Below are 24,714 nucleotides of genomic sequence, written 5' to 3' on the forward strand. Positions count from 1 at the left end.
CTGGCGAGGATGTGGAGGAACAGGATCCCTCTTGCACTGCTGGTGGGAATGCAAACTGGTGCAGCCACTCTGGAAAACAGTCTGGAGGTTCCCCAAAAAATTAAAATTAGAATTACCCTACAACCCAGCAACAGCACTACCGGGAATTTATCCACAGGATACAAGAATGCTGATGCATAAGGGCACAGGCACCCCAATGTTTACAGCAGTGCTATCAACAATAACCAAGTTATGGAAAGAGCCTAAATGTCCATCAACTGATGAATGGATAAAGAAGATGTGGTTCATATATACAATGGAATACTACTTGGCAATGAGAAAGAATGAAATCCTGCCATTTGCAGCAACATGGATGGAACTAGAAGGTATTACGTTAAGTGAAATAAGTCAGTCAGAGAAAGACAAATATCATATGTTTTCACTCATATGTGGAACTTGAGAAAGTTAACAGAAGACCATGGTGGAAGGGAAGGGGAAAAAATAGTTACAAACAGAGAGAGGGAGGCAAACCATAAGAGACTCAAATACAGAGAACTGAGGGGGGTGGGGGTGTGGGGGAGAGGGGAAAATGGGTGATGGGCACTGAGGAGGGCACTTGTTGGGGTGAGCACTGGGTGTTGTCCGGAAGCGATGAACCACAGGAATCTACCCCAAAACCAAGAGCGCACTGTACACACTGTATGTGAGCCAATTTGACAATAAATTATATTTTAAAAGATAAAAAACTAAAAACTAAAAAAACAAAACCAATATAAAACCCTTACTACACACATACACACACAAAGAACTAGGAATCTTACAGATAACATGAGAACTACATTAATCTATTAAAATGAAAAAAGCCTAAGATAAAGTCAGCTATTAAGAAGTGAGAGCCATGAATTGAGGATTTTTTACCCATGGAGAGCAAGGATTTGCTACTCATAGACACTGTCAGGCAAACTCTCTGTTAGATGCTCACTTGTAACTCCATGAATTACATATTTTCTCCATTTTACAGATGCTGAAGCTGGCTCAGAAACTAACCTGACCAGTGACACAATGGGTCAAGCAGAAAAGTTAGGATTCAGAGTCTGGTCCAAAGGCTGGACTCAAGACTCAAGCTGTCTCATCACGCTGCCCGACCCAAAAAAACAAGCAGATGCAATTCTGGAGGAGTAATTGGGCCGAACAGGTAAGAGGGCTCTAAAACTACAGTATCTCACAGCATTCTTTCCTCTTTATAGTACTAACCAGAAAGTTCTTCAACAGGGGCTTTTTGTCCACACCGCTCTTCCTGGTGGCCAGGTTGCTATAGTATCTGCATTATCAACGAGTTCAGGTTTAAGAGCAATCACTAAACTTAACTGCCCCCTTCACTAACAGGATAGCAGATGTGAGGACCAAAGGTGCTTGAAGGCAAAACTTGGTCACACCATGCCATCCTAGCACCTGTCAGCTGGAACTGCCTGCACACTCGTCACTACCTGCCACAATCCCTGCCCCAGACTGGGAACCCAGCGAGAGCAGGTGCTTTATCCTACTTCCCACCGGAGCCTCGGCACGTAGCAGTGCCTGGCATACAGCAGCCCTTAAGTATTTGTTCAATGCTCCTACTAGGTGGCAATTAAAAATAAGGCAAGAAACAAATTAGGAGAGAACTTCCCACATTTAAGTGTGTAAAGCAGGATTCTTCTCTATGACTCAACTCTTATCAAATTATATACACTAAAGCCCAGCCCACCCCACCCCGCTGTATCGCCCAGGAGCATCTTAGATGTAGGTAAGTAGGTAACTGCAGCCTCTCTGGAAAAGCCATGTGAGAAGCAGCTCGCTTACAAACTGTCACCAGCCATTTGGAGTCCCTGCCCAACAGGTCACTTGGGGGTGCCAATCTGGAATCCAGGTCAGGAGTTCGCCAGGGCCAGACTCCTTTCAGCCACCACCGTAAGATCGCTTGCATCCAGGCTTCAAATGCTCTAGGGGCCAACCAGCCTCCCAGGACGTCGAAGCACACCCAGGACACCCCCTCAAAGTAAATGTCACAAAGACGCATGGCACGTACCATAAATCAAACCATCTCAAGTAAAATCTCCCAGCATGTTCACCAATGCATTTTCATTTGATATAGTCAACAAAAACGCTTATTTACAGAAAAATATGCACAGAAAATTCTGAAGGATGGACATTCTGAATAACCTAAATGTCCTCTCCTAATGCAGGATTGTATGATCGTGCAATTCATTCTTTGCATGCTGCAGAAGTTTTTCTACAGGGAACGTTAATTCTGTAACAGCTGTCAAACACTTACTGGATTAACAAAGCTAAAGATCACCTATCCAGGGCACTGGACACCGAAGGGCTACTCCAAAATTATACTGAAAATTATTCTGAAAAAGAGATCACCTCTGTCATTCAACAAAACCGAAGTGGCCCAGTGCTCACGTGCCACAATACACAAAAACACGTGGTCCCTGCTTTTGATGGAAAGTGATAGGCGAGGCAAGGTGTATACATACAAAACTGTTACAACGCCAGGCAGTATATGCTAAAGGCATATAAACAGGAGGGCTTCCCACAAGTTCTGAGGAAGCATGTACTCTTGTGAGCTGGATGGAGGGCTTCATGGAAAAGGGAATCTTAAACAGGACCTTTCAGAAGGATTCAAACGCAAACTCAAAAGAGCAATTCAGAAAAGGAAAAGTCTGAGCACACTGATATCTGGCAGTCAGCATGTGCATCTGATTGTAACGGAGTACAGAATCCGAATCTTTTTTCTAGGGAATGGTAAAATGTACAGTGTTGGGGGGCTGGGGCGGCGGTGCGGGAACAAGGGAATAGGGGAAAGAACAGAGGCTCAGGGGCAAAGAAATTTGGGAAATTTGGGAAAACCGGGTTTAACAAAGTTAACGGGCATGTCTTTATTGCTGGAGTTCTCTAAGCTCTTAGAAGGATAAAGTGCATTGAACCTCCTCCCCTGAGGAAGAAATCTAGTCTTTTTGACCACACAATCCTTTTTCACTGAAGAGATCAATGGATAGCAAAACACCTTCGGAAACACGTTTAACAAATAACAAAAGCAAAACAATAAAGAGGTTGAATGTCAAAGGCAAAGTGTGTAGTCTGGCCTTGGGCCTTCCAATAGGGCCTGGATTTTCCCCAGAACAAAGGAGGCACTGATGTACCGTGAGTGTCTGCACAGAACTCAGAACCAGGTATTGCTGCTGCCACATCTCCATCCACTTGTCAGAATCCCCGGCGGGCAGCCCCTCCCCTGTTCTTCTGAGAGCACCTTGTCAGTCAGCAGTGACTTCCGGGTGACCTGCAGGCCTCGGACACACACCTTCTCATAAAGTGATGCAGGGACTTCCAGGAGCAACGGGGGGCACGGGACGATCCCAAGCACAGCATGAGAAAAAGGGCAAGTGTCTTTAAAGTCTTGAGTGGTATAGAACAGCTCTTTCAAACTAGAGGTGGCAAGGCATTTGTTATAAACTCAGTTCAGGGGGTTATAACCAGCATTTCTTTATTAAAAAAAGAAAAGAAAAAGAAAAAAAGACAAATAGATGTGTCGCATGTACAAAGAGCAAATAATACTTGATGAAACTTGTCTGTTACACATACTGTATTTTTTTTAATGTTTTATTTATTTCTGAGATAGAGAGGCAGCGTTGAGCAGGGGAGGGTCAGAGAGAGGGAGACAGAGAAGCTGAAGCAGGCTCCAGGCTCTGAGCTAGCTGTCAGCAGAGCCCGACACGGGGCTCGAACCCACGAACCATGAGCGTGAACCGAAGTCGGATGCTTAGCTGATTGAGCCACCCAGGCGCCCCGAGTTACATACTGTATTGAACTCTGTGTTCCGGACTGCAGTTCACATAGATTTCCTACTCAGATCATAGCTAAAAGGTCTGAAAGTCACTGCTCCAGTAGACGGGAGAACTTAGGACAGGGGCCGGAGGCTGCTGCCCTCCCCCAGATGAATGGAAGACCCTTTAAGTCAGTGGGAACGTAGCAGCAGAAAGAATAATCCAAAGAGGGGGCGCCTGGGTGGCTCAGGCAGTTGAGCGCCTGACGCTTGATTGCAGCTCAGGTCATGATCTCCTGGTTCATGGGATCAAGCCCAGTGTCAAGCTCTGTGCGGAGCCTGCTTGGGATTCTCTCGCTCCCTCTCTCTCTGCACCTCCCCAGCTCGTGCCCACACACTCTCGCACTCTCCCTCTTTCAAGATAAATAAAGAAACTTAAAAAAGAAATCAGAAGAGAAATTTAAAAACCACGAAGGGACCGGGGAGAAGGGAAATCACTGAGAGCACTAAGGTATTACGCTGGGTCCTCTGGGGGGAAAGCGGCCATCATCACAAGCAGGCAGGCTGTGAGGGAGAGCGGGCTCACGGTCCCCAGGGGAGGCAAGGCCACATGCACGGCGAGACGAGTTTCGGGAGAGGGGAGAGGACAGCCATGCAGAAGTACCAAAAAAGCTCTCCCACAGCACGAACTCAAAACAGGTCCCAAACATCGCTTTAATTTCAGTCACCTCTTACAACACCATATTCTCTTTCAGTTAAACAATGGTTTAAATTTAAGCTTTGTCCTCAACCAAGTGGTTGTGACTCCAAAAAGCACATAATCACACGAAAGAACCAATACCATCAGTTAAGTCTCCGGCTATTACATTATTTACCATCCCAAGGGCTTCACTTCGATTTAGCATTTGATGGATAGGTACAGCCGGATCCGTCATCCGGCTGCGCGCGTGCGTACGGTGACCGCGCCAGCCCGGGGACGTGGGAGCCACAGGAGCCCTACCGCAGCAGCACCAGGAGCGCGCCACGTGGCCCGTGCTCACCCCGTGAGGCGGCACGGTTGGCTCAAGGGCCCCGCTGATCCAGCAAGGGGGCATGAGGGAAATGGCAGAGCTCCAACAGATCACTTTAGCCAGGACTGCATCCCCAACGTGCACCAGAATAGGCATAATTACACGAGGCAGTGTGGACTTAAAGGTAAAATGTCATCCCCACCAGGCCCTTGATGAAGGGAGTTTTGCTTTACAGAAGCCTTTTTAGGAGGTAAATTACATTAATTACCAACATTTAAAAACATCCAACATTTAAGGGTTCTGAATCTCTGATTTATTAGACAGCACAGAAATAACAGGTTTAAATTATTTTACAAAAAGAGCTCAAGCTGCTCATCAACAGCGATGGGGCTTGCTGGGGGTGGGGGGTGGGGGGACAACTCTTCAGACCACCACACGAGGACACAAAGACTCCCCGTCCTACACAAAGTCGGCATGAGAAGGCACACAGACAAGTTGTTTCAAGACAGAAAACAAAGAAATCCACATACTAAATAAGGTGTCCACAATGACTATCACGCATCCCTTAGGGGACAAGTATGCATTTGTAGGAAGCAAAACAAAGCTTTCCATAGAGAAACCACTTTCACGAGATGATTAGGTGGACCTGCAATGAAGAAAATACATTTCAAAAGACGGGTTCAGACTTGCACCAAGTTTTCACTGAAACACTTAAAAATGAGATCCTTCTCTGTACCAAAAGCGTTTTTTAAAAACACGTCATGGATAAATTTCAGCAAATGTCCAAGTCCCGTTCAAAAATGCACATTTGCAAATAATACATATGAAACACCGAAAGTCTGACAACACAAATACTATCTGGAAGCAGCTAGAACAGGCCAAGCTAAGTTCGTGTTCTGCTTCAGGGCATTACATTAAAGTGAATCTCATTCTCACTATAATTTTTTTCTTTTTAACCTTAATCACCAGTGGCTGGGCAACTGAAATGGACAGGAGAACTATATAAATGTCAGAGAAATATGTAAACCTCATTAATGTTTCCAAAAATTCATTTAGAGATAGAAACAGGTCCAAATAGATGCCTGTCTAAATGTACTGCAATTACGTTACAATTATTTTTCCAAATACACAGATATGCTCTGTCTTTTCTCAGCTCATTACTGACTCAAACAATTTGCCCTTCTGGGATCAATTGTTTGCTAATAAATAATTGTTTACAGTCACAAAATGAAGTTAGGAGGTTTTCTTATTAGTTTTCCTTCTGCACCCTAATAAGATTGAAAACTAGCTGATTCCCAGGAGTCTAACCTTAACCTCGCTTTGTTGAACAGCCCAGGAAACGATGAACCATCTGCTTCGGAAAATAATGGACGGCCAAGAGGAAATACTGTTTAATTGTAGATTAACCTCCTCATGAGGCAGTCTGAAGCAGCTTTAGAATTAGCAACTACAAGCAGCAAAAGAAACAAATGGCTTAAGAGCCTTTTCCTCCACCATTTAAGGTCCAGAAAGAATGCAAAGGGATTTTTGTTACCTATGTTTATTTACAAACATATTATTTCCACAGTGGAAACAAAAATCGTCAAGGTCAAAACTGATTCTCAAAAGTGCAATCACTGCCCTCCAGTTCTGTTTGCCCGAATACCTTTAATGCAGCAAACCATCAACCGTCTCATGCACTTAAGAGTGTTCGGTTTAAAAAAAAAATCAATCAAAACCACTTTTCCGTTATTTTCAGGTTCTTATAATATTAAAATTAATATATGTCCCTGGCTTCTTTGTTATTAGTAATAAATCCACCATTAGGGAGTACGAATTGTTTTATTATCATCAACATGGCACTTAAGTAAATGAAATCTTGTCAAGTACATGGTGACCTACAAGTTCAAAAGAAAAAAAGAACAGCATGAGATCAAAATGGCCGGCCAGGACAAGAAACACAAAAAGTGAGAGATTAAATGCAAACACAGCCCTTTATCCAACAGGCTTCACATGCTATGTCTGTTCTAAAGTCAAACCTGCGAAAGTATGCATGACAATTCAAAACTGAATACTCTGCCCCCTCTCAGGGACTCAACCAATTTAGCAAGGGTGTTAACTAAATCATTTTAACTCAGAAAAGTACAAGAATCCTGAAAACATTCAGTTATTCCATATTTATTGAGGCCTGGGTAGAGAGGAACAGGGACAAAGACCCATAGGGTAGGTATTTTATGATTTAACAAGAGCCTAACTATCAGTTTTCCCTTAGGCCTGGTGCAGGTAATGAAGCTTTGCCCTACTGGTACCAAAAAAAAAAAAAAAAAAAAATGTAAATTGTTCCGTTCCTCTGTCAACAGTTACGACCAAGAGCCAAAGACAGCTATGAAAATTTCAAAACTACGGAAATTTGCTTTTCCAGGCAAGGCCATATTATTCTGGGTTCCCAGTAAGACCTGAAGGTCATTCACTTTGTGTAAATGTTAAAGAAACAACCTCGGTGGAGAGGAAAGATTTTTGGCAGTTCAAATTCTTAAATATCTTAAACAGAATTTGCTACAATAAATTATTCTTGAATTCCTCAACTTAATTTTGAAGCAATGAGCTAGTAATAACTCCAGAGATTCAAATAATAGTGCCTATTCAAGAAGAATGAGAGTTTGACATTCTTCTCTACCAAACAACTGGGCACAATTTTATCCATCAGACGTCTATCAACCTACGGATATTGAAAGCTTGGGAGAACAAGATAAAATCAACTCCAACCCTACAGTCAGCTGTAATATCGAGCAGGCATCAACAATGCTATTCATGAATTTAGAAAAATTAATAAATCCTGGGTTGAATGCAAGAAAAGGCTCAAATACAGGTGAAGCATACTCACTTGGGTTTTGTTTCTGCATCTGTCACTTGGCGAATAAAGATACCATCTTCAGGATGTTCAGTGTCATCCATTTCATACATATACGATGATGCTATTGCAAGCGTGGTCCCATCATTACTGAAGGCAAGTGATGCGATGCTGGTGGGGTACCGATGGAACTGGCATAGCCGCTTTTTGTTAAACGGATCCCAGATGTTTACAAATCCATCAGAGCCGCCTAGAAGTCATTTCAAAAGAGGGAAAAGGGTTCTTAAAGCAGATACAGAAAAATACCATTATTAACTTAACGGTTAATTTTTAAGGTCACCGAAGTTACATTTTCCCCACAGAGGATAGTATAAAAATGTTTGCTCCCTAAATATCAGAAAGAGCAAGCACAATTTTTTTAAAACTCTGCCTAAGTATAAATGCCTCATGTTCAATGAAGGCAAAACGTGTCACCTTAGTGACGTGATGCAGGTTCACCCACCATACGGTACCTGTAGCAAACGTATTATGGATGTTGTGAAAGGAAATGGCATTGACCGGGTAAATCTGCTCAATGTTATTCTCCTTTAGTCTGTGACACTTGAAGGCATACTTCTTCTTCTGCACCTCGGGACTCGGGTCCAAGTACTCAACTGCAACTCGGCCTTCAATGGAACTTAATACATAACCCTGCCAAGAGGGAAGCAAATAAAGACAAAAATGGTGACTCCAGCATCCCAAAACAAGGCGCGGATTCCCAAATTTCCTAAAGAGGACTGTTTCAGAAATGGAAAGTAAGTACGGCCAGGTTTTAACCAGGTCCAGGTTGTAAGCTGTACTAAGAAAGCTATGACCATTCCAGAAGTTACAGAACACGAATATTTATTCTATGAAAAAAAGAAAAATAAGGTTATCGTGTCTAGTAATTCTGTCAAATACAGACAAGAATCCTCATTTATTTGTCCTGTCCAGAGGAGGCTCAAATGTGCTTTGCTCTGGGACCCCCACCTCCAACAACTGTGAGAACGGGGATTCCTCCAGTGGGGGGATCAACGATCCAAACCAGCTAGAACACCACCCTTCCGTCTCAGTCATCCTGCCCCTTGCATTTAACTACAGCAAGCTGAGCTCACAAACAGTCGACACAAATTTGCAACGCTCTTCAAAAACAGTTTACCATTTCAAACCTTTTCTCACCTTTCCTTGAAATGACAAGATGTCAAAAAAATTAAGATGTAAGATAAAGATGAAGCCTGTATTTGATTTTTTAAAATTTTTCAAAGTACAAAAAAGAATTATTCCTGAAGGTGACACAGGCAGAAGAAAAAAAAAAGCAGTGAAATCTTAAACTTCCATTCTCAACTAGAGATAGTCTAACAAAGTTTCAGATGTGACCTAAAAAGGAGATTAATAAATGCAAGGATATTTTAATCACGTGGTTAAATCTAGAAACCAATTCCTTATCTTCAATGGAAATTTACAATTTCCTGAGAAAAAGAACTGTAATCACCAGTTGAGGCACTAGCCTTTTGAGATAAAGGGCCAAGAGAATAACTAGCATAACTGCATCCAGCTCCTCAACCACAAAAGGACAGAAGATTCCAAAGACAACTGCCGCTTTTAAGGACTTTTCCTCTGGTAAAATTCTTACAGCAGCGGACCATACCACCAACTCTCCTTCGAACTTTAAAGCTCTGAGGGGAGAGGGGACTCACTAATAAACAGGGCAGTCTTGTTTCGCAGTGATGACGAGGGAGGGGAACCCGGAAACCAAGAGTAAGTCATTAGTAAGGAGCATGGCCTCTAGAACTTCAGTGGCTTTTTTCTTTTTTTTAATCCAAGTGCTGCTTGCTGTCAGACCTGCTAAAGAACTCTATTAGTGTTAGTGTTACAAAGGGGCAAAAGAAAAAAAAAAAACACACCAGCAAATCCTTAATCCTAAATTTCCAGATTTAAGTCTGAATTCATGGGTTTGGTGACTGGAAATGTCTGCAAAGTCCTCCTGGATTACCGTGTACCTGTGAAGCATCCGGGACCAAGGAGTCAGAAGACCTCTGTGCAAACCACAGTAGATGATGTCACTTCTCTGAATGTCAAGGTCTTCTCTGAAACCGGGTTAACACACTAGTCTGTAACACAAGGCTGCTGAAAATGGATCTGACAGCAAATTCTAAACCGCTACTCATTAAAAACAAAAGAGAAGCGAAGCTTTAAAAGGAGTGACCAATGAGATCCCCTTATTTTCAAGCTGGAGAAGGGGGTGGGGGGGCGGGCACAGGTACGCACCTGCTTGTTGGGAAAAGCCCGTATGCAGCGGGTCTGGTACTTCAGGCTGGACTCCCGGCGCTGCTGCACGTAGCCCATGTTCCGTAAGTCCCACACCAACACCCTGCGGCCCGCAGTGCCCACAATCAGCCGGTCCCCGGACACCGAGAGCGTGTACACCTTTCAAGAAAAACCAAAACTCACTCAAATCCACCTATTTGCCAGAAAATGGTATTTGGTCCCCCAAAAAAGTCCACTAACGCTAAAACCATAAAGAAGTTAGCTGATCAGGTTCTCAAACAAAGGTATTAAATTCTAAATATTAACGCTTTACAAACCAAGTAATCTACACAAAATAATCAACCCAATATATTCTTAACACTTAGCCAAGTCCTGCATTACACACATTCTAATTCTGCAAAAACACTTTGGAAGACTTAATTCTCTTGGTGACTAAAACAAACTAAATTACTTACCAGTTTTTCCAGGCCTGTTTCATTTAGTGACAGTGTGAAAGTGTAAAATCTACTCAAAAAGGACACAATAAAGCCATAGAACAATTCATGATACCTCTCCACGGGCATCTAACTTTTCATGAAATCATCATTTTCAAAAGTTATTTTTCTACGACCACCTTTTGAAAAAAGATTTCATGTTGTGACTCTAAGAATCCTGATTTTCTCAGCTGTCACACTGAACAAATCGGGCTCTCTCAGAAGAACGAAGAAACCAACATTAGTTAGCTGCTTAGCTGCTTTTTGTGCCACATGAACTCAAAAGACGAGGAGAGTGGACTGGCATGTGACCAAGCACATTCTTGTGCCCTGATGTCATACTAAACACTCAAGACAAAATTCATCGTTAGTGAAAATTTAAAAAGCATTCCCCCCCAAGAAGCCTCTATTCCTCCCCCTCATGTCCTTTTTAATATTAAAACAACTTTCACAAAAAATTCCTTTATAATAAATCAGAGAATTTCCTGCAAGCAAGCATTGCAAGGGGTTTATTTTCAAATGTTATTTGGGGACCAATCAGATAGCAAATTGATGAAAATGGTGGCAAAACATATTTTCCCGATCATGTTAAAGAATTTTTTTAAATCAAGACTTTAGATATATAATTGTACTCTGGTTATTACTTTCAACTAATAAACGACTCTAATTGAATGTGATTATTTAATACTTTAAAACTGAAAGAATCACTCTTAAAAAAATGAAGAAGACCTTTGAGAGGGTAAGACATTTCTGTAACATTCAAGTAGTTAAAACACAAGAATAGTAATCACCAGTGTGTTAACTACATACACCAACCTAAAGTACCAAGTTAGGTTTAACACTTAAGAACCCAATCATCTCCACAATCTGGCCTTAAAATTCAACAACTAATTTGACTAAGGGAAAGATTAGTAATTAGAAAGATTCAAAACAGGAGATTTAATTAATCTCATTTAAATAAGAAAAATGTAAATCTTTACCAGTGTCTTCAAAAAACACGTTTGCAGAAAAATAGAAATTAACCTAAGACATGTGAAACGCCAAACTTAAAAAACACAGAATCCAAAAAGAGATCGATTTATACTAGTACGATCAGACTGGGAATTTTATCTTAAATCTTTACTATACAGGTGACACACAAGCTTCTAATAGTGCTTTCTATCCCCACTGATCGTAAATCAAGTGAAACCACGGTCAGGCTACTGACTAGGTCTATACATTTATCAAAGAAAGTATTAAAAAAAGTGACATAATGAACCTTACTGAACCAATAAGCAGCTTGATTCAGTGTGGCTGTCCATTATACGATATTCTGTCTGCAATTTATCACCGCTCTTAACATGTTACATACAACCATAAATCAAAACTAGAAACAATGCAATTATTTTATTCTGAACAAAGGTCTTGCCAGGAGTAGATTCGACTGTGATGTGACAAAAATAATGGCTCTTTGGATGCGCTACAGTATATAATGATGGCTAACAGGAACTGAATAGTATATTTACACTAAGGAAATAGACTCAAGTGAAGGATACCTTTAAACTGCTAAAACAATCAATCTTTAAAATTAACTACCACCTGATAAAGCCTGATGAGGCTACAGCCAAGAATGCTCAATTACTTTCATTGTCCAGATGAAAAGGTTAGAATAATACACAAAGTTCTGGTTTTAAAAAAGCTTCCCTCACTAGAGCCTTCAAACTACATTTACTGATAGAGGGGCGCCTGGGTGGCTCAGTCGGTTAAGCGTCCGACTTCAGCTCAGGTCATGATCTCACGGTTCGTGGGTTCGAGCCCCATGTCGGGCTCTGTGCTGACAGCCAGCTCAGAGCCTGGAGCCTGTTTCAGATTCTGTGTCTCCCTCATCTCTGACCCTCCCCTGCTCATGCTGTCTCTCTCTCAGAAATAAATGAAACACTAAAAAAAAAATTTTTTTAATGAAAAAACCAACCTACATCTACCGATATTAAAAATAAATACATCAGGGGCGCCTGGGTGGCTTAGTCGGTTAAGCGTCCGACTTTCGACTTTCACTTAGGTCATGATCTCACGGTTCGTGGGTTCGAGCCCCACGTCGGGCTCTGTGCTGACTGCCAGCTCAGAGCCTGGAGCCTGTTTCAGTCTGTGACTCCCTCTCTCTCTGACCCTCCCCTGCTCACACTGTCTCTCTCTCTCTCTCCTAGAAATAAATAAAACATTAAAAAAATAAATAAATAAATAAAATAAATACATCAGTGGCAAGAGCCAAGGAATACAGGACACCTTTCCCACCTCAAGTGATAACCCATTTCACCCTCTTAACAATCCACTCAAATGAAACCTCAGGTCGTAAGTGAAAATGAGTGATGTTCCGTCCCACTTCCTGGTTTGGGCAGGTCAAACCCAATTTAAGGCAATCCAACAGTCTTTGCTAAATGACTTCTCTGAAAAGGCTCTGAGTTGCCTCTCAGTCCTGGGATTTAAAGCATTAATAATATATAGCCATGGGTTTATTAACTGGTGCTATCCAGCACAAATAGGACAAGAGAAAAAAAGTTGACCCACAACACCAAAATTCATTTCCTTCTGCTTCAAAATATCTATGTTGTAAAACAGACTCATCAGGTTTTTTTTAAGTATTCCATTCGCCCAACATGGGGCCTGAACTCATGACCCTGAGATCAAGAGCTGCATGCTCTACTTACTGAGCCTGCCTGGTGCTCCTCATCAACTCGTAATTAACCTTCAAACTCAACACCATCTTCATCAAACGTGTACCAAGTCAAATCCCCCGTAAGCCTAAAATTCCTGTTATGAATGGAAAGAGCCTACCTTTTCAGGCTGAGAGAAGGTCCCTGCATTACAAGGAGTTCTGGGATCCCACAATTTAACTGTCTGATCCCAGCTCCCTGTAACCATCACATTCACTTCTGGACAGTATTCAACACATCTGATAGGGGCGTCATGGGTTCCAACAAGATTTTCTACAGAGGGGAAAAAAAAAGAATAAATCACCCACCTTTACTACCTCTCCCACACAAAGATTCCTCAAGTGAATAGAAGGAAACATTCATTAAACTGTAATGAATCCGCTTCCACCAACTCGATGAAAATGTCCGCATACAGAAAAATTTCTCCATGACTACAAATAGTCATCCATTCCTCTCTGATCATCTTACAATGCATAGTTTGATTCACTGACATGACACATACCAAAGGCTGACTTGGATTTCACATTGCATTAAATTGGTGGCATAGCTGTTATTTTCCTCACTTGATTCTAGATTCCTTAAAATCAGAAACCCTGTCAAACTCTACAGTTCTGACTTTATCTACTGCAGGTCCTGGTACATGGTAGGTACTGAAATATCTGCTGAATGAATAAATGAGCAGAGAACTCTCATCTTTTGGAACTGGATAAAACTTCCTGCCTTAAATCAATATTTATAAGAAACTTATTTATGTACCAGTTATTATCTGAAAGCTAGGGGATAAGGAAAGCAGGGAGTCTCAGGGTGAGTCCAGTTAGCTTTCAAATGGTGGGTCAAATTTCCAATACACAATTTCCTTCCTTTCAATGTCAACTCTTCACACAATCTCATTCATTCATTCAACTAACATCTACTAAATGTCTAGGATGTGCCAAAATCTATACCACGTGCTAAGGACACAACAAAGAATAAGTGGTCCTGATCCTCAAACAGAAAAGCTACCTATGTAAAAAACATATCACTGAAACAAGAAAAAAAAACCTTCATGAAGTTCAGCAACAATCTCCTGAGAATAAACAGCTAATTCCCCTAATTATAGTGTCCGTATCAAAAATCTTTGTATTTCAGTAGTTTTTTTCCTCCTAAATTTCCCAACAAAGAGGACTCAAACCTGCAAGCTAACTTCCTATGCAGAATAAGCTGCTAACAAACAAAACCAAACATCTGCAGTTCTAAGTTACGTGACAAGGGGACTTTCATGAAATAGCCTTTCCTAAGTTTGGGTTTTTTTGACTCAATATTGTGGGTTTTTTTGACTCAATATTGTGCCCTTCCATTGTCCAACTCACCTTCCTCTAGCCATATCTTTGTACCTTGCCAACTGCTTCAAGTACATCTCTACCTAATATATGCATATACAAAAAAGACATTTTTTTTAATGTTCCAAGAGCTCTGTGCATTGAAGTTCCATTCCACTTCAGCTCTGCTCCAAAGTCACCATAGAAAATTGAGTAAGTCATTTCCTATCAGCACCTTAATTATTTTCTTAATTTATTTAGTTAATTTCTTAAATTAAAAGAAAATGGGTCATCTTATTATTCATTCAATAAATGTAACTCAGGCATATTCTAGTCTTAACTAATCACACAAGTGGAATTAATATAGAAGCTGGATACGACTGGCTATTTATTTTATAACAGGTTTTTAGAACTCTCTCTTCCTTCAGTCTGAACCAAACTATCTTCTGAAAAATGAACACTCAAACATCACCGCGGTCCTGGAAATTCCTAACGTACAAAGGAGACTACTACAAGATCCGCTCCCTTCTGAGGACAAGTAGAAGTCACATACCGAAGGGCAACTTCATGTAAATACTTAGAATGGAGATCCTAATGGAACTGCATTTACTGAGAAAATACATGCACAGTATTTTGTGATCAGTAACTTACACGTCACTTCAACAAAAAAGTCCTACATTTAAGCCACTTTTCCTTGCACCTAAACACCTTGGGAACAAAGCAATTCAGGAACCACTCTTCCTAAATAAATATTTACACTTTGGTACCTGAACTGAGAAAACAATAAACTGGTAGAAATGTGGTCATATTACCTTGATCAGTGTTCAAATCATGCATTTTCAACTGATGGTCTAACCCCCCACTCCATGCATGTGTTGGATCCTACAAAATAAAAGTTTCAAGTCATTTAAAAGTTACAGACATTTACAAAGTATTTCAAAATTCCGGTTTCTACAGCCATCTGTTCACTTTACGCTCAGGATAATGTACACTGGGTTCTCGTTCTCTCTCTCAGGATGATATACACTGGGTTCTCGTTCTCTCTCTCTCTGTCTCACACACACACACACACACACACAACCACAAGCACACAAAATAAAGCAAAAACTACATCAGCAAATTAAGGAGAAATGTTTCAGCACACGGGCTGAGAGGAAAACAGGCATTTCTATTTCCTAGTAAAAAAAAGTTAAAAAAAAAAAAAAAAACCTTCCTTTTTATAAGGCAACCAAATTCTACTGTCTTGTTGCAAATTTCAAAAACATCTGTCACATATCCAAAAAGTTTGCAGGGTTACTCGATTTCGATTTGAAAGGGGACCGAGTTTCACCTATTTCTGCATAACCCCAATGCCCAAAAAGAAAGAAAGAAAGAAAAGAAAGAAAAAGGTGTTTGGTGGCTCAAGACAAGTGTTGAGGAAAATCTTAAGAGCGCCCTCAATAACGAGGGACAGAAACGTCTACCGACGCCGTCAGAAGGCCGCTACGAACACAGGACCCCCTACAACGAAGGGGGCAGGTGCGCGAACGGAGGACACCCACGTAGAAGGCGCAGTCCAGCACGGCGCCCGTGTGCTGGTACTTGAGCCGCATGGAGTTGGCCGGCACATCGTAGAGGCGCACCGACGTGTCCCAGGAGGAGACCAGCAGGAACTGCGACGTGTTGGGGCTGAACTTGACCGAGGAGATGCCGTCCTCGGGTGGCTGGTTCAGTTTGAACTCGTTAGAACCGGTCATCTACGGAACAAGCTACCAGTCAGTCCCCAGAGGTCCGGGACGGGGTGCTGGGCTGGTCGAGCAGGGAGGCGCGGCGGGGGCTGGGGGGTCGCGGTGAGGGGGTGCCTCGTCGGCCCCGGGCTGCCTCTCCCGGGAGGGACCTAGCGAACGTAGGCTCCTGGGCGTCTGCGCCTGCGCGGAGCGTGCGCGCCCACCGCCTTCGAGACTTCCCCCCCTCCCCCGCCGCCCCAGCTCCGCGCCCCAACAGGCCCGACCCCCACCAGCGCACCCCTAACTCCAGCCCCCGGCATTGCCCGCCGCGGGCTCCCGCACCCCGGCGCTTCCGCCGGGCCTACCGCCCCGGTTGCTCCGAAAATAAAGAGCGACGGAAGCGAACGGACTCCCTGCGGACGGCTCTGCCAGCTCCGGACCTGGGGAGTCCCCGAAGGGCCCGGCCCTGCGCCCGGCCGCCTCGCCCCGCTACCTTGGGCTCCCCTCTGAAGCAACTTGGTTGCCGCTCGCGGACGCGCCACCTCCTCGCTTCCCTCCGAGCACTCGCGGGCTGGGCGAAAGAGGCGGAGAGGAAGCTCCAGCCTCTTGCTGCAATTGGCTCATTTCAAACGCCAACGACTCATTCGAGGCCGCCAATTGGTCCGCTCCGAGGCCCCGCGCCGGTCAACCCAGTCATCTTGTTCCGGCTCAAAGGCAAACCACGGTTTTTCCGATCACGTGGTCTCCCTTTCTCCCGAGGCTGAGCACGCCTGCCCGTGAGGAACGAGTGGAAACTACAATTCCCGAAGAGCATCGCGCCGAGGCTGCGCTCACGCTCTCTCCCGACCGTGTGCGGCGCGCTGGGAAATGTAGTTTCCCTGGGGCCAACGCCCTGCCGGTTTTCTGAACAGTAGGTGGGAAAGATGCTCTTTCCAGTTGGACCCTTGGGGCCCTCCCCAACTCAGCCTCTCAGATTTAAAAAATCTCATTTTGGTCAATACTTCTATAGAAATAAATTATTCTTTCTTTCACTAGACATGCATACGCCCATAAAGTTAACCAATTATTGGAGTGGAGAAGGAAAGATTTGCACTAACCATTTGCATTATTTTGCCCTGATTTGTTCTCATTTTCCTGGGGTTTCCACCTGTGAACCAGGGTCTCACATTTACCATTGTCTTAAGATCTATTGATACCACAGAAACACCCTTATTTATACTATGCTTTATCCCTCCATTCCATCTTTTTGCAAACAATTCCTGAGCAGGCCTGGTGATAGAGAGTCTGGGAAGATGTATCAATCAGATACTCCTTGCTCTTGGGGGGACTCTGTCCAGAAGGGTGGATAGTCTGGAAAACAAACAATTACTCCCCAGTGTGTTAAAGCCCAAAAGCTTAGCTTAGCTCTAAGGAGCGCATTAGCTCCTTAGACATATGTTTAAGGAGGGTCCTAAAATGACAGCTTCTCCCCATCCATTTCCACCCCCAAAACTCCCTAGAGTTTCTGGTTCTAGACTCCTTCAGAAATAGGAGAATCAAGAAGGTTGCTCTGTCACTGACATAATCCCCATGAAAGAAAAGTAATTCTTAATTTATAACTAGAATGCTGTGACTCAGTTTCTCTTGAATATCAAAAACTCACTGACAATTTTACTTTAATCCATACTGCGACCACTTTTTCACTGCCTTTTATGAAAAAAAATCTTATTTTATTATGTGAGTTTGTATGAAGCGGGAGGACATTGTTGGAGTGAAAATGTTTAACTTCTAAGATACACTAACAGAGAAAAAATGTTGCTGGCCTTTATACATTCACACACTCTATTCGGGTGCATTTCTTTTTATGATTCTCAGCACAATAAACACACGCACAGAAACCACATTTCTGCCCACTGTGCTGATATGACTCCTAAAAGTACAAAGTCTTGCCCTCCCTCTTCACCAGTCCTCATACTTGGTTCTCCGTCTTTTCTCTTTCAACAAATTAATGGTGAGGTTGAGAATTTTAAAATGCAGTGCCTTGCCCCCATTCTAACTTTGGCTAAATAATTTTATCTCCAAATAATTCTATTTGGTTCCCTCTCCCAGTTGTTTATTTAATTCTATTAGAGTTTCGAGATTCTGAGCATGAATTATCTGCTAATAAAATCTAAGTGTATTTCATTATACAGTGTGTGTATGATTCAGGTCCCTCTGGGCAGGCAGTTGCAGCTGGACTCCATTTGAGTTTTAAGAACCGTCAATCTTTTAAATTCAGTTTACAGCCTGAAAGGAGGCTGATGATTTTGCTGATTATTCAAATGAATTGATAGTCTTGAGATAGGAGATCTGGCCACGATGGAGTCTTGAGAACATTTTAAATCCAAATTCAAAGTTGTGTGTGTGTGTGTGTGTGTGTGTGTGTGTGTGTGTGTGTGTGTTAACAGTTACCTGTAAGATAGAAGAATTCCTAGAAACTAATTACACTGTTGGGTCACCTTTGACTGCTAATTTCTGGATTGGTGAAGAGATTGAAATATCCAGTATATGACAAACTGGAAAAGCTTCATCCTTGAAATCTTAAGGGCAAAATCACTCTGCCAGTAAGAGCCTAGACTGGCTAGAGAAAACCACTCCCTATAAGAGTAACAGTGTAAGGAGGATATAGTGACCCATCGCTGTTAAAGCCATCATCTCTTGACAAACATAATCTACTGAAATGCAGACAATAATGATATGGATGGGATATTCCTATACAGGTAGTTCCTTGAGCAAATGGGCTATTTCTCCAAAATATACAAATAACACTTTAAAGGAAAAGAATTTAAAGTGGGTCATCGGAAAAGAAAAACTTCATAGAAATAAAATACATGGACCAAATAAATCAGAAGAAAACGGATCCAGTGTCATTTTTGTTTTCACTCTCTGCCTATACAATATTTAGAGTTCTCAGCAAGTTCTAGGGCTCAGTAAATATTTCCTGAATTTAACTTAGCTGAAATGAAATAAGTAGGCTAGAACAAACTTAGCATTGGAGGATGCGTTCTCGGATAACAGCCTTCTGACGTCATCTTGAAAGAGACTGTAATTTCCATGAAATCTTAGGTGAGAGGAAAACAATGACCTCAAAATGGACAACAGACGCAGCACTTCCGACAGAATACTGCGGGTCACACAGGCGGTTTACAGATATCCTATATTTTCATAAAATACTGATAATTTCGATGCCTCTCGGCTCAGAGACAAGTCGATCACGCAAATTTTTTCCCTTCTAGAGGATGAGGTCCGACCTCCGCGTTGCGCACTCCCAGCTCCCTTGCACCGACTAAGGGGGCCTCAGAACCTGATGCAGGAGGACCGGGGAGCTGTCCCCACGTGACCCCGGACCATCCTCCAAGTCTACGGTCCAGCCCTCTTTTCTGATGTTTTCGCAACCGGCGGCTGCGATCAAACGTTGCAAAACTCTGCGAAGTACGTGCCGCTCGAGCTGCTATTCTCTGGGTGCCTCGCCCTGGCATCCGGTGGCGCGAAAGCCTGTGGGCGTGCAGGCGGCGCGCCGCGATCCCTTTCGGCGCGACTGGCCCAGCGCTTGGCCTCGACCCCGCCGTTGCGCCACGCACAATGAAAACGATAAACAGCAACAAGTTTTTTAAGTGCGGGGAAGCGCCTCCGCCTCCCGCGCTTTCTTTGCCTCGTCTCCAGCCTCAGATCCCTCCTCCGCCGAACCGTCTCCTTTCCGCACCCGGTTCGCGCGCTGGGAGGGACGCGCACCGGCTTCCCAGCCGCGCGGCTGCAAGCCTGGGGCGCCAGTGGGGGACGCGCAACGCGGGCTCATTACCTGGTTCAGGCAGCGCCACCCCACCTGACCTTCGCCCTCGGAAGGAGGCGCGTGGCACAATTTGCACAACGTCGCAGGGCGCCGTGTTGCGGCCAAGCCCAAGGAGCTCGTAGCGCGGAGTAGACGCTGGGTCCAGCGAGGCAGCGCTTCAGCAGTGAGGCTCCCGGCCTTTGTCCCTCTCCGCGCGGGCTCCGGAGCTGGATTCCGGTCCGGGTGCACCACGGCCTGAGCCAGGACTATGGGCATCAAGGAGTGGACGGGGGTGCAGCTCCATTCCACGTGCCGTCTCGGCGGCGCCCAGGTCCCCACCTTTAACCCCTGACCTTGGTGCCACCCACCCTCCACGTGGGGCGAGCCGGCCTCTACTGTCGCACGCTTCCACCAAACACCAAGAAAAGCCGCGCGTTAGCACGCTGGGCAATCAATCTCACCAAACTTGGCAACGATGCTTAAAATGTTTTATTTTTTTTTTCTCTTTAAAAATATGTACAGATCTGAAACCTCCCCCCTTCCGCCCCTACCCATCCTCGGGACGAGGGAAACGAAGAGAGGCGTTGAGCTCAGTGTCCAAAGCCCCCGCTGGCTTGGCCGGATGTGCGTGCGTGTACCTACCCACAGGTGTGCATATGCGGTGAGGAGTGTACCTGTTTTGGTTGGTGTTTTTTCTGATCGCCCCCCCCCCCACCAATCACCGTCGATCTGGCCGAGACTCCCTTTCCCACCACCGCCCGAGAGCATCCCCTCCAAAATGGTCTTCGAGGCGCACTGGTTTTGGTTGGGGGTGGGGTGGGGGGAGAGGGGGTAAGAAAGCAGGCGATCCGGCGGGCGGAATGCCGATAAATACCCGAAACCATCGAAAGGAAAAGTAGGGCAGAGGCCATAAATAAGAGAGAACGAATACACATGGTGTATTTCTTAATATTTCTGGCCCCACGCCGCCCGGCTCCCGGAGCCCCCCGGGCGGGGGGCGGGAGGGGGAGGGGGGAGGCGGGCAGCCGCGGGCGGCCCGGGGCGCGCGGCGCGGGGCCGGCGGCCGCTCAGTAGTCGAGCTTGTTGTAGAGGTTGTAGAGCGGTAAGGCCGAGAGGTTGGCGCCGGGGTAGTAGAGCGGCGCCGGGAAGGCGAGCGAGCGCGGCACCGGCACGCGCAGCAGCGAGCTGTCCCGGAACACCAGCGGCATTCCCACCAGAGTCTGCGCCGACGCGTGCGCCATGTTGGCCGCCTCCAGCTCGGCCGAGAGCTGCCGCTTCCACTTGTTGCGGCGGTTCTGGAACCAAGTCTTGACCTGCGTCTCGGTGAGCTGCAGGCTGGAGGCGAGGCAGGCGCGCTCCGAGCTGCTCAGGTAGCGCTTCATGTCGAAGGTGGACTCGAGCTGGTACACCTGGCTGCGCGAGAAGACGGTGCGCGTCTTCTTCTTCGCGGCGCCCGCCTGCCGCTCGGCGCCGCCGTCCCGCGGCCGCTCGGGCCCCGGCGACGGCGAGCCCGCGGGCAGGAGCCTCTCCTTCTCTTCCTTAAAGTCCGGGTGCGAAGGAGAGAGGAAAGGCGTGCGCTCCGAGCTCGCCGGCCCCGCGCCGCCGCTGCCCTTGGGGGTACCTGGGGAGTGAGAACAGACGGGAAGGCATGGAGCTGGGGGGCCCTCGGGAAGCCCCAGCTCTGGCCAGGCCCCGGGGTGCGGGGGTGGCGATGCGGGTGGCAGGCGGCTGCAGCCGTGGTCCCAACCCCTTCCCCTTCTCCCTCTCGCTGGAACCCGAAAGCCCAGCACCCTGGCCTTGGAAAGCGACGGGAGAGGGGATCCAGCGACTTCGATTAGGGGGTCTCTGTGCCCCCAGCTTCGTGAAAGGACGTGTGGCAGCAGGAGGGGGGGGAAGTCTGGAGACGGGGGTGGGGGGGAGACATTAGCATCATTTTAAAAGGTGATTTTGCCTTGTAATAACTGAGCTGGAAGGGTTCCCCGAGCTTTATAGTACGGCATCATTTCACAGGCCGTTTGTTCGGAAATCAGCTAAGGACTAACGCAGGGCTCCCCTCCGTCAGAGGTTGTAAAGAGGAACCGTCTCTGAAAGGCGCCATTGTCAATCATCTTGGAGTGGTAATCGGGCCGAGGGTGGGGGGCGGGGAGGGAGGGAGAGGAGAAAAAAAAAAAAAGACGCTGGAAGAGATTGCGGTAGAGACAGACGGACCGCTGGCAACCGACTTCCAGACCTCCGGCTCGGAAAGTATCCGACCGACGTACGAGCGGGATACTGAGGACAGAGCCGTGTGTGCGGCCGGCCCGGTACCCAGCCCGCCGTGGCTGATTCTCCTTCCCACCCAACCTTCTCCAAGACCGCGCCGCGCGAGGTCTGCGTTCCCCGTCACCTCCCGGCCCCCTCCGGGAGGAGGAGACAGCAACGCGCGCGTCCCCTCCCCTCCTCCCTGCACCCTGGGCGGCCGGGGCTCTGGCCAGAGGGGGCCTGGACCCCGGCACGGCTTCCCTCCCCTAGAACTTGCTCGCGGCCGACCCGGCGGCGGTGTGAGATCCTTACCCAGGCAAGGAAAGGGGATGGGGGGGTGATGCTTGGGGCCCGGCTCCTTGGGGCCGTGCGGGTCTGGGCAGAAGCAGGCAGGTGCCTTCCAGCCGTCGTCCGGCTCCTCCTCCTCCGAGGACACGGACAGGCTGCGCTTCCTGGCCGGCCAGCCGGCGGGCTCCCGTGGCACCTCGGAGGTGCCCCCGCCCAGGATGGACTGAATGGTGAAGCTGGAGACGCCGCCGGCCGCCGGACACCCCTTGCCTGCATCTTCCTTGCTGCCCATCCTGGGTTCATAAGAAATCGGAGGAAACCAAGAACTCCCTTTAGAGACGATCTGGGTGGAAGGTGGTGCAGGCAGGCAGGCAGGCGGGGGGAGGGGCGGGGAGGGGAGCCAGGGGGAGGGGGCGGCGAAGCTGGTGAGGCGTCCCCTTTGCGCGGGGGACACGCGGGCACAGGATGGCTGCGCGGGGATCCCTGCCCGCCCGGCTCTGGGTGCGCCCGCGCAGCCCCGGCGCGAATGCCCCTTCCTTGCCCGCCGGCTCGCGGGGTCTCAGCCGGCGCGGAGGTGGCGCGGCCTCATTTGCATAGAGGTTACCCGAACGCGGCCAATCGCAGCGCCGCCGAGCGGCCCCGGAAATTTTCAAAAAGCCCAGGCCCGGCTCGCAGCGACGGTGCGTCCCGGAGCGCGCCGAGAACCCGGCGGGCGTCTGCTGTGTCCATGCAAACTCCGCCGGGCGGGAAGCAGCAGAGATTCCAGCCCCAGGCTCCTAGCCGCCGTGGCGACTGCGACCTCTCAGACTCCGGCCCTCTTGAGGGGCAGGGACAGCGCGGGGCTTCCGAGCTGGAGTGGCCCGACGCCTCCCTCGGGCGACGGTCCTAGCACCGTCGGAGGAGCTGGTACAGGCTGCTTCAAGACCCTGCCTACCCTCCCACCCCTTCTGCCCAGGACCGGCAGGCAGAGCTGGCACCCTGCAGACAGCTGCGCCCCGCTCGGGAGGGAGAGGGTTTACGAGCATGCTCTTCTGAACTGATTCCCTCCCTGGGACCTTAACTGGCCGGCCCCGGCAGACAACTTCTGACCGTCCCAGCCTACGGGTCTCACCCCTGTCACAGCCCCACCAGGGCTGCAAGATCCTTGGGGCTGGGGAAGAGAGACCTAGATCTTGTTGCAACAGACCCTGGTTCAAGTCCGAGCCCCACCATTTACAGACTGTGGAAACTAGGAAGCGTCAGAGCCTCACTGCCCGCCCTGGTGAAATGAACTTCTCATTAGCATCTCCCCACTTTGGCCTGTTTTGAGGATGTCCTTAGGTCAGGATGGAAAAACTGCAGAAAGCCCAGGAGACCTAGGAGCTCATAGCAGGGACTCTGTAAACTTTTGCTGAATAGCCCACAGCCCATCTCACAAGTTTCTTGGGGTTTGGCATATATTGCAGGTCACAGAATTGCTGCAGATCTAGAAGTGCTTTGACGCTGGGAAGACGAAAAAGAGGTGAGAACGGGCCATGATTTTAGAATTAGGCAAAGTCCATTCAGATCTCATCTGGGTGATCTTGGATATGATACTAAAACCTTCTGAGCCTCGATTTCCTCCTTTCCTAAACGTGGAGGAAGAAATGCCTACCTTGGAGAAGTTATAGTTAGGTCTGCATGGCCAACTCCGAGGCAGCGCGGGTTAAGTGCTCAATAAACTGGGGTTCCTTCCCTCCTCCTGGTAGACTCTGAGCCCTGGTTCTCGCCCGTTTAATTCCCATATCAGCTGTCATTGGGCCTAGAAGCAGCCAGGTGCAGGCTAAATAGCACCGTTGTCTACACAAGCTTAGGGGAAAGGAAGGTGAAGTAAGGCCCCAAGGCGCTCAGGCAACACTATCTTGCTCTGCAGCTCCAGGACCCCTCGACCAAGAGTTCTTGGGAGCCCCTGCCCCTAGGATATTCCCCCAATGCAACCAAGGTGAGAGAAGACTCTGGAATCAGTCCCCACAAATGTCCAGACGCTGCACCGTGACGGTGCAGTTCCCTCCTCGCCCGCGCCGCGCAGGGTTATTGAGTAAAGCGCTTATAATATCATTAGCCTCGGTGAGTTACCGACTGCAGCCCTACCCGTGGCAGAACCTTTCGCTACTTAACTCCTCGAAGGGCTCGTTAATGGGCTAATTGATTAGGAGTCGGCGGAGCAGCCGAGCAGGGGCAGGCGAGGGGGTGGAGGCTAGGGGCTGTGAGCCACGGCCCGGGAGGCCGGCGAGGGGCAGGTGCCGGCCTCCGTCACCGCATTAACCTCTTCAGGGCTCGGCGGTGGGGTCGAGACACATTAC

The 24,714-nt window shown here is 47.0% G+C and overlaps 2 protein-coding genes across 3 annotated transcripts; both read right to left on the reverse strand.

Moving 5' to 3' along the window:
* Window positions 1–5,084: 5,084 nt before the first annotated feature.
* Window positions 5,085–16,678, reverse strand: BUB3 (BUB3 mitotic checkpoint protein). Of its 2 annotated transcripts, none has more exons than XM_039237943.1 (8): window positions 16,571–16,678; window positions 15,913–16,107; window positions 15,184–15,253; window positions 13,195–13,346; window positions 9,911–10,069; window positions 8,137–8,314; window positions 7,658–7,874; window positions 5,085–6,671 (listed from the first exon to the last, which is right to left on the reverse strand). In XM_039237943.1, the coding sequence occupies exons 2-8, from the start codon at window positions 16,105–16,107 to the stop codon at window positions 6,656–6,658; spliced, it is 987 nt and encodes a 328-aa protein (XP_039093874.1). In that variant the 5' UTR covers window positions 16,571–16,678; the 3' UTR covers window positions 5,085–6,655. The 2 variants fall into 2 exon arrangements, with proteins under 2 accessions (XP_039093874.1, XP_039093875.1); XM_039237944.1 differs by having other exon boundaries at window positions 5,085–5,440; window positions 16,571–16,677.
* A 4,217-nt stretch (window positions 16,679–20,895) lies between these two features.
* On the reverse strand, window positions 20,896–22,685 carry HMX2 (H6 family homeobox 2). The gene is made up of 2 exons (XM_039237891.1): window positions 22,418–22,685; window positions 20,896–21,485 (listed from the first exon to the last, which is right to left on the reverse strand). Exons 1-2 carry the CDS (start codon window positions 22,683–22,685, stop codon window positions 20,932–20,934), a joined length of 822 nt encoding a protein of 273 aa, XP_039093822.1. The 3' UTR covers window positions 20,896–20,931.
* Window positions 22,686–24,714: the final 2,029 nt, after the last annotated feature.

The sequence above is a fragment of the Hyaena hyaena genome, unplaced genomic scaffold (assembly GCF_003009895.1).
Source record: "Hyaena hyaena isolate Hyena2069 unplaced genomic scaffold, ASM300989v1 scaffold_129, whole genome shotgun sequence".
Classification (NCBI taxonomy): Eukaryota; Metazoa; Chordata; class Mammalia; order Carnivora; family Hyaenidae; genus Hyaena; species Hyaena hyaena.

What these genes read in the sequence shown, in the direction of transcription:
- BUB3 (XM_039237943.1), bottom strand. Translation starts at nt 16,107, where the DNA reads ATGACCGGTTCTAACGAGTTCAAACTGAACCAGCCACCCGAGGACGGC. An exon ending in TGCTGGACTGCGCCTTCTAC is followed by an intron (nt 15,254 to 15,912) that starts GTGGGTGTCCTC and finishes TTTATTTTGTAG; the next exon opens with GATCCAACACATGCATGGAG. An exon ending in CCATAATACGTTTGCTACAG is followed by an intron (nt 7,875 to 8,136) that starts GTACCGTATGGT and finishes AATGACTTCTAG; the next exon opens with GCGGCTCTGATGGATTTGTA.
- HMX2 (XM_039237891.1), bottom strand. Translation starts at nt 22,685, where the DNA reads ATGGGCAGCAAGGAAGATGCAGGCAAGGGGTGTCCGGCGGCCGGCGGC. An exon ending in CATCCCCTTTCCTTGCCTGG is followed by an intron (nt 21,486 to 22,417) that starts GTAAGGATCTCA and finishes CTCACTCCCCAG; the next exon opens with GTACCCCCAAGGGCAGCGGC.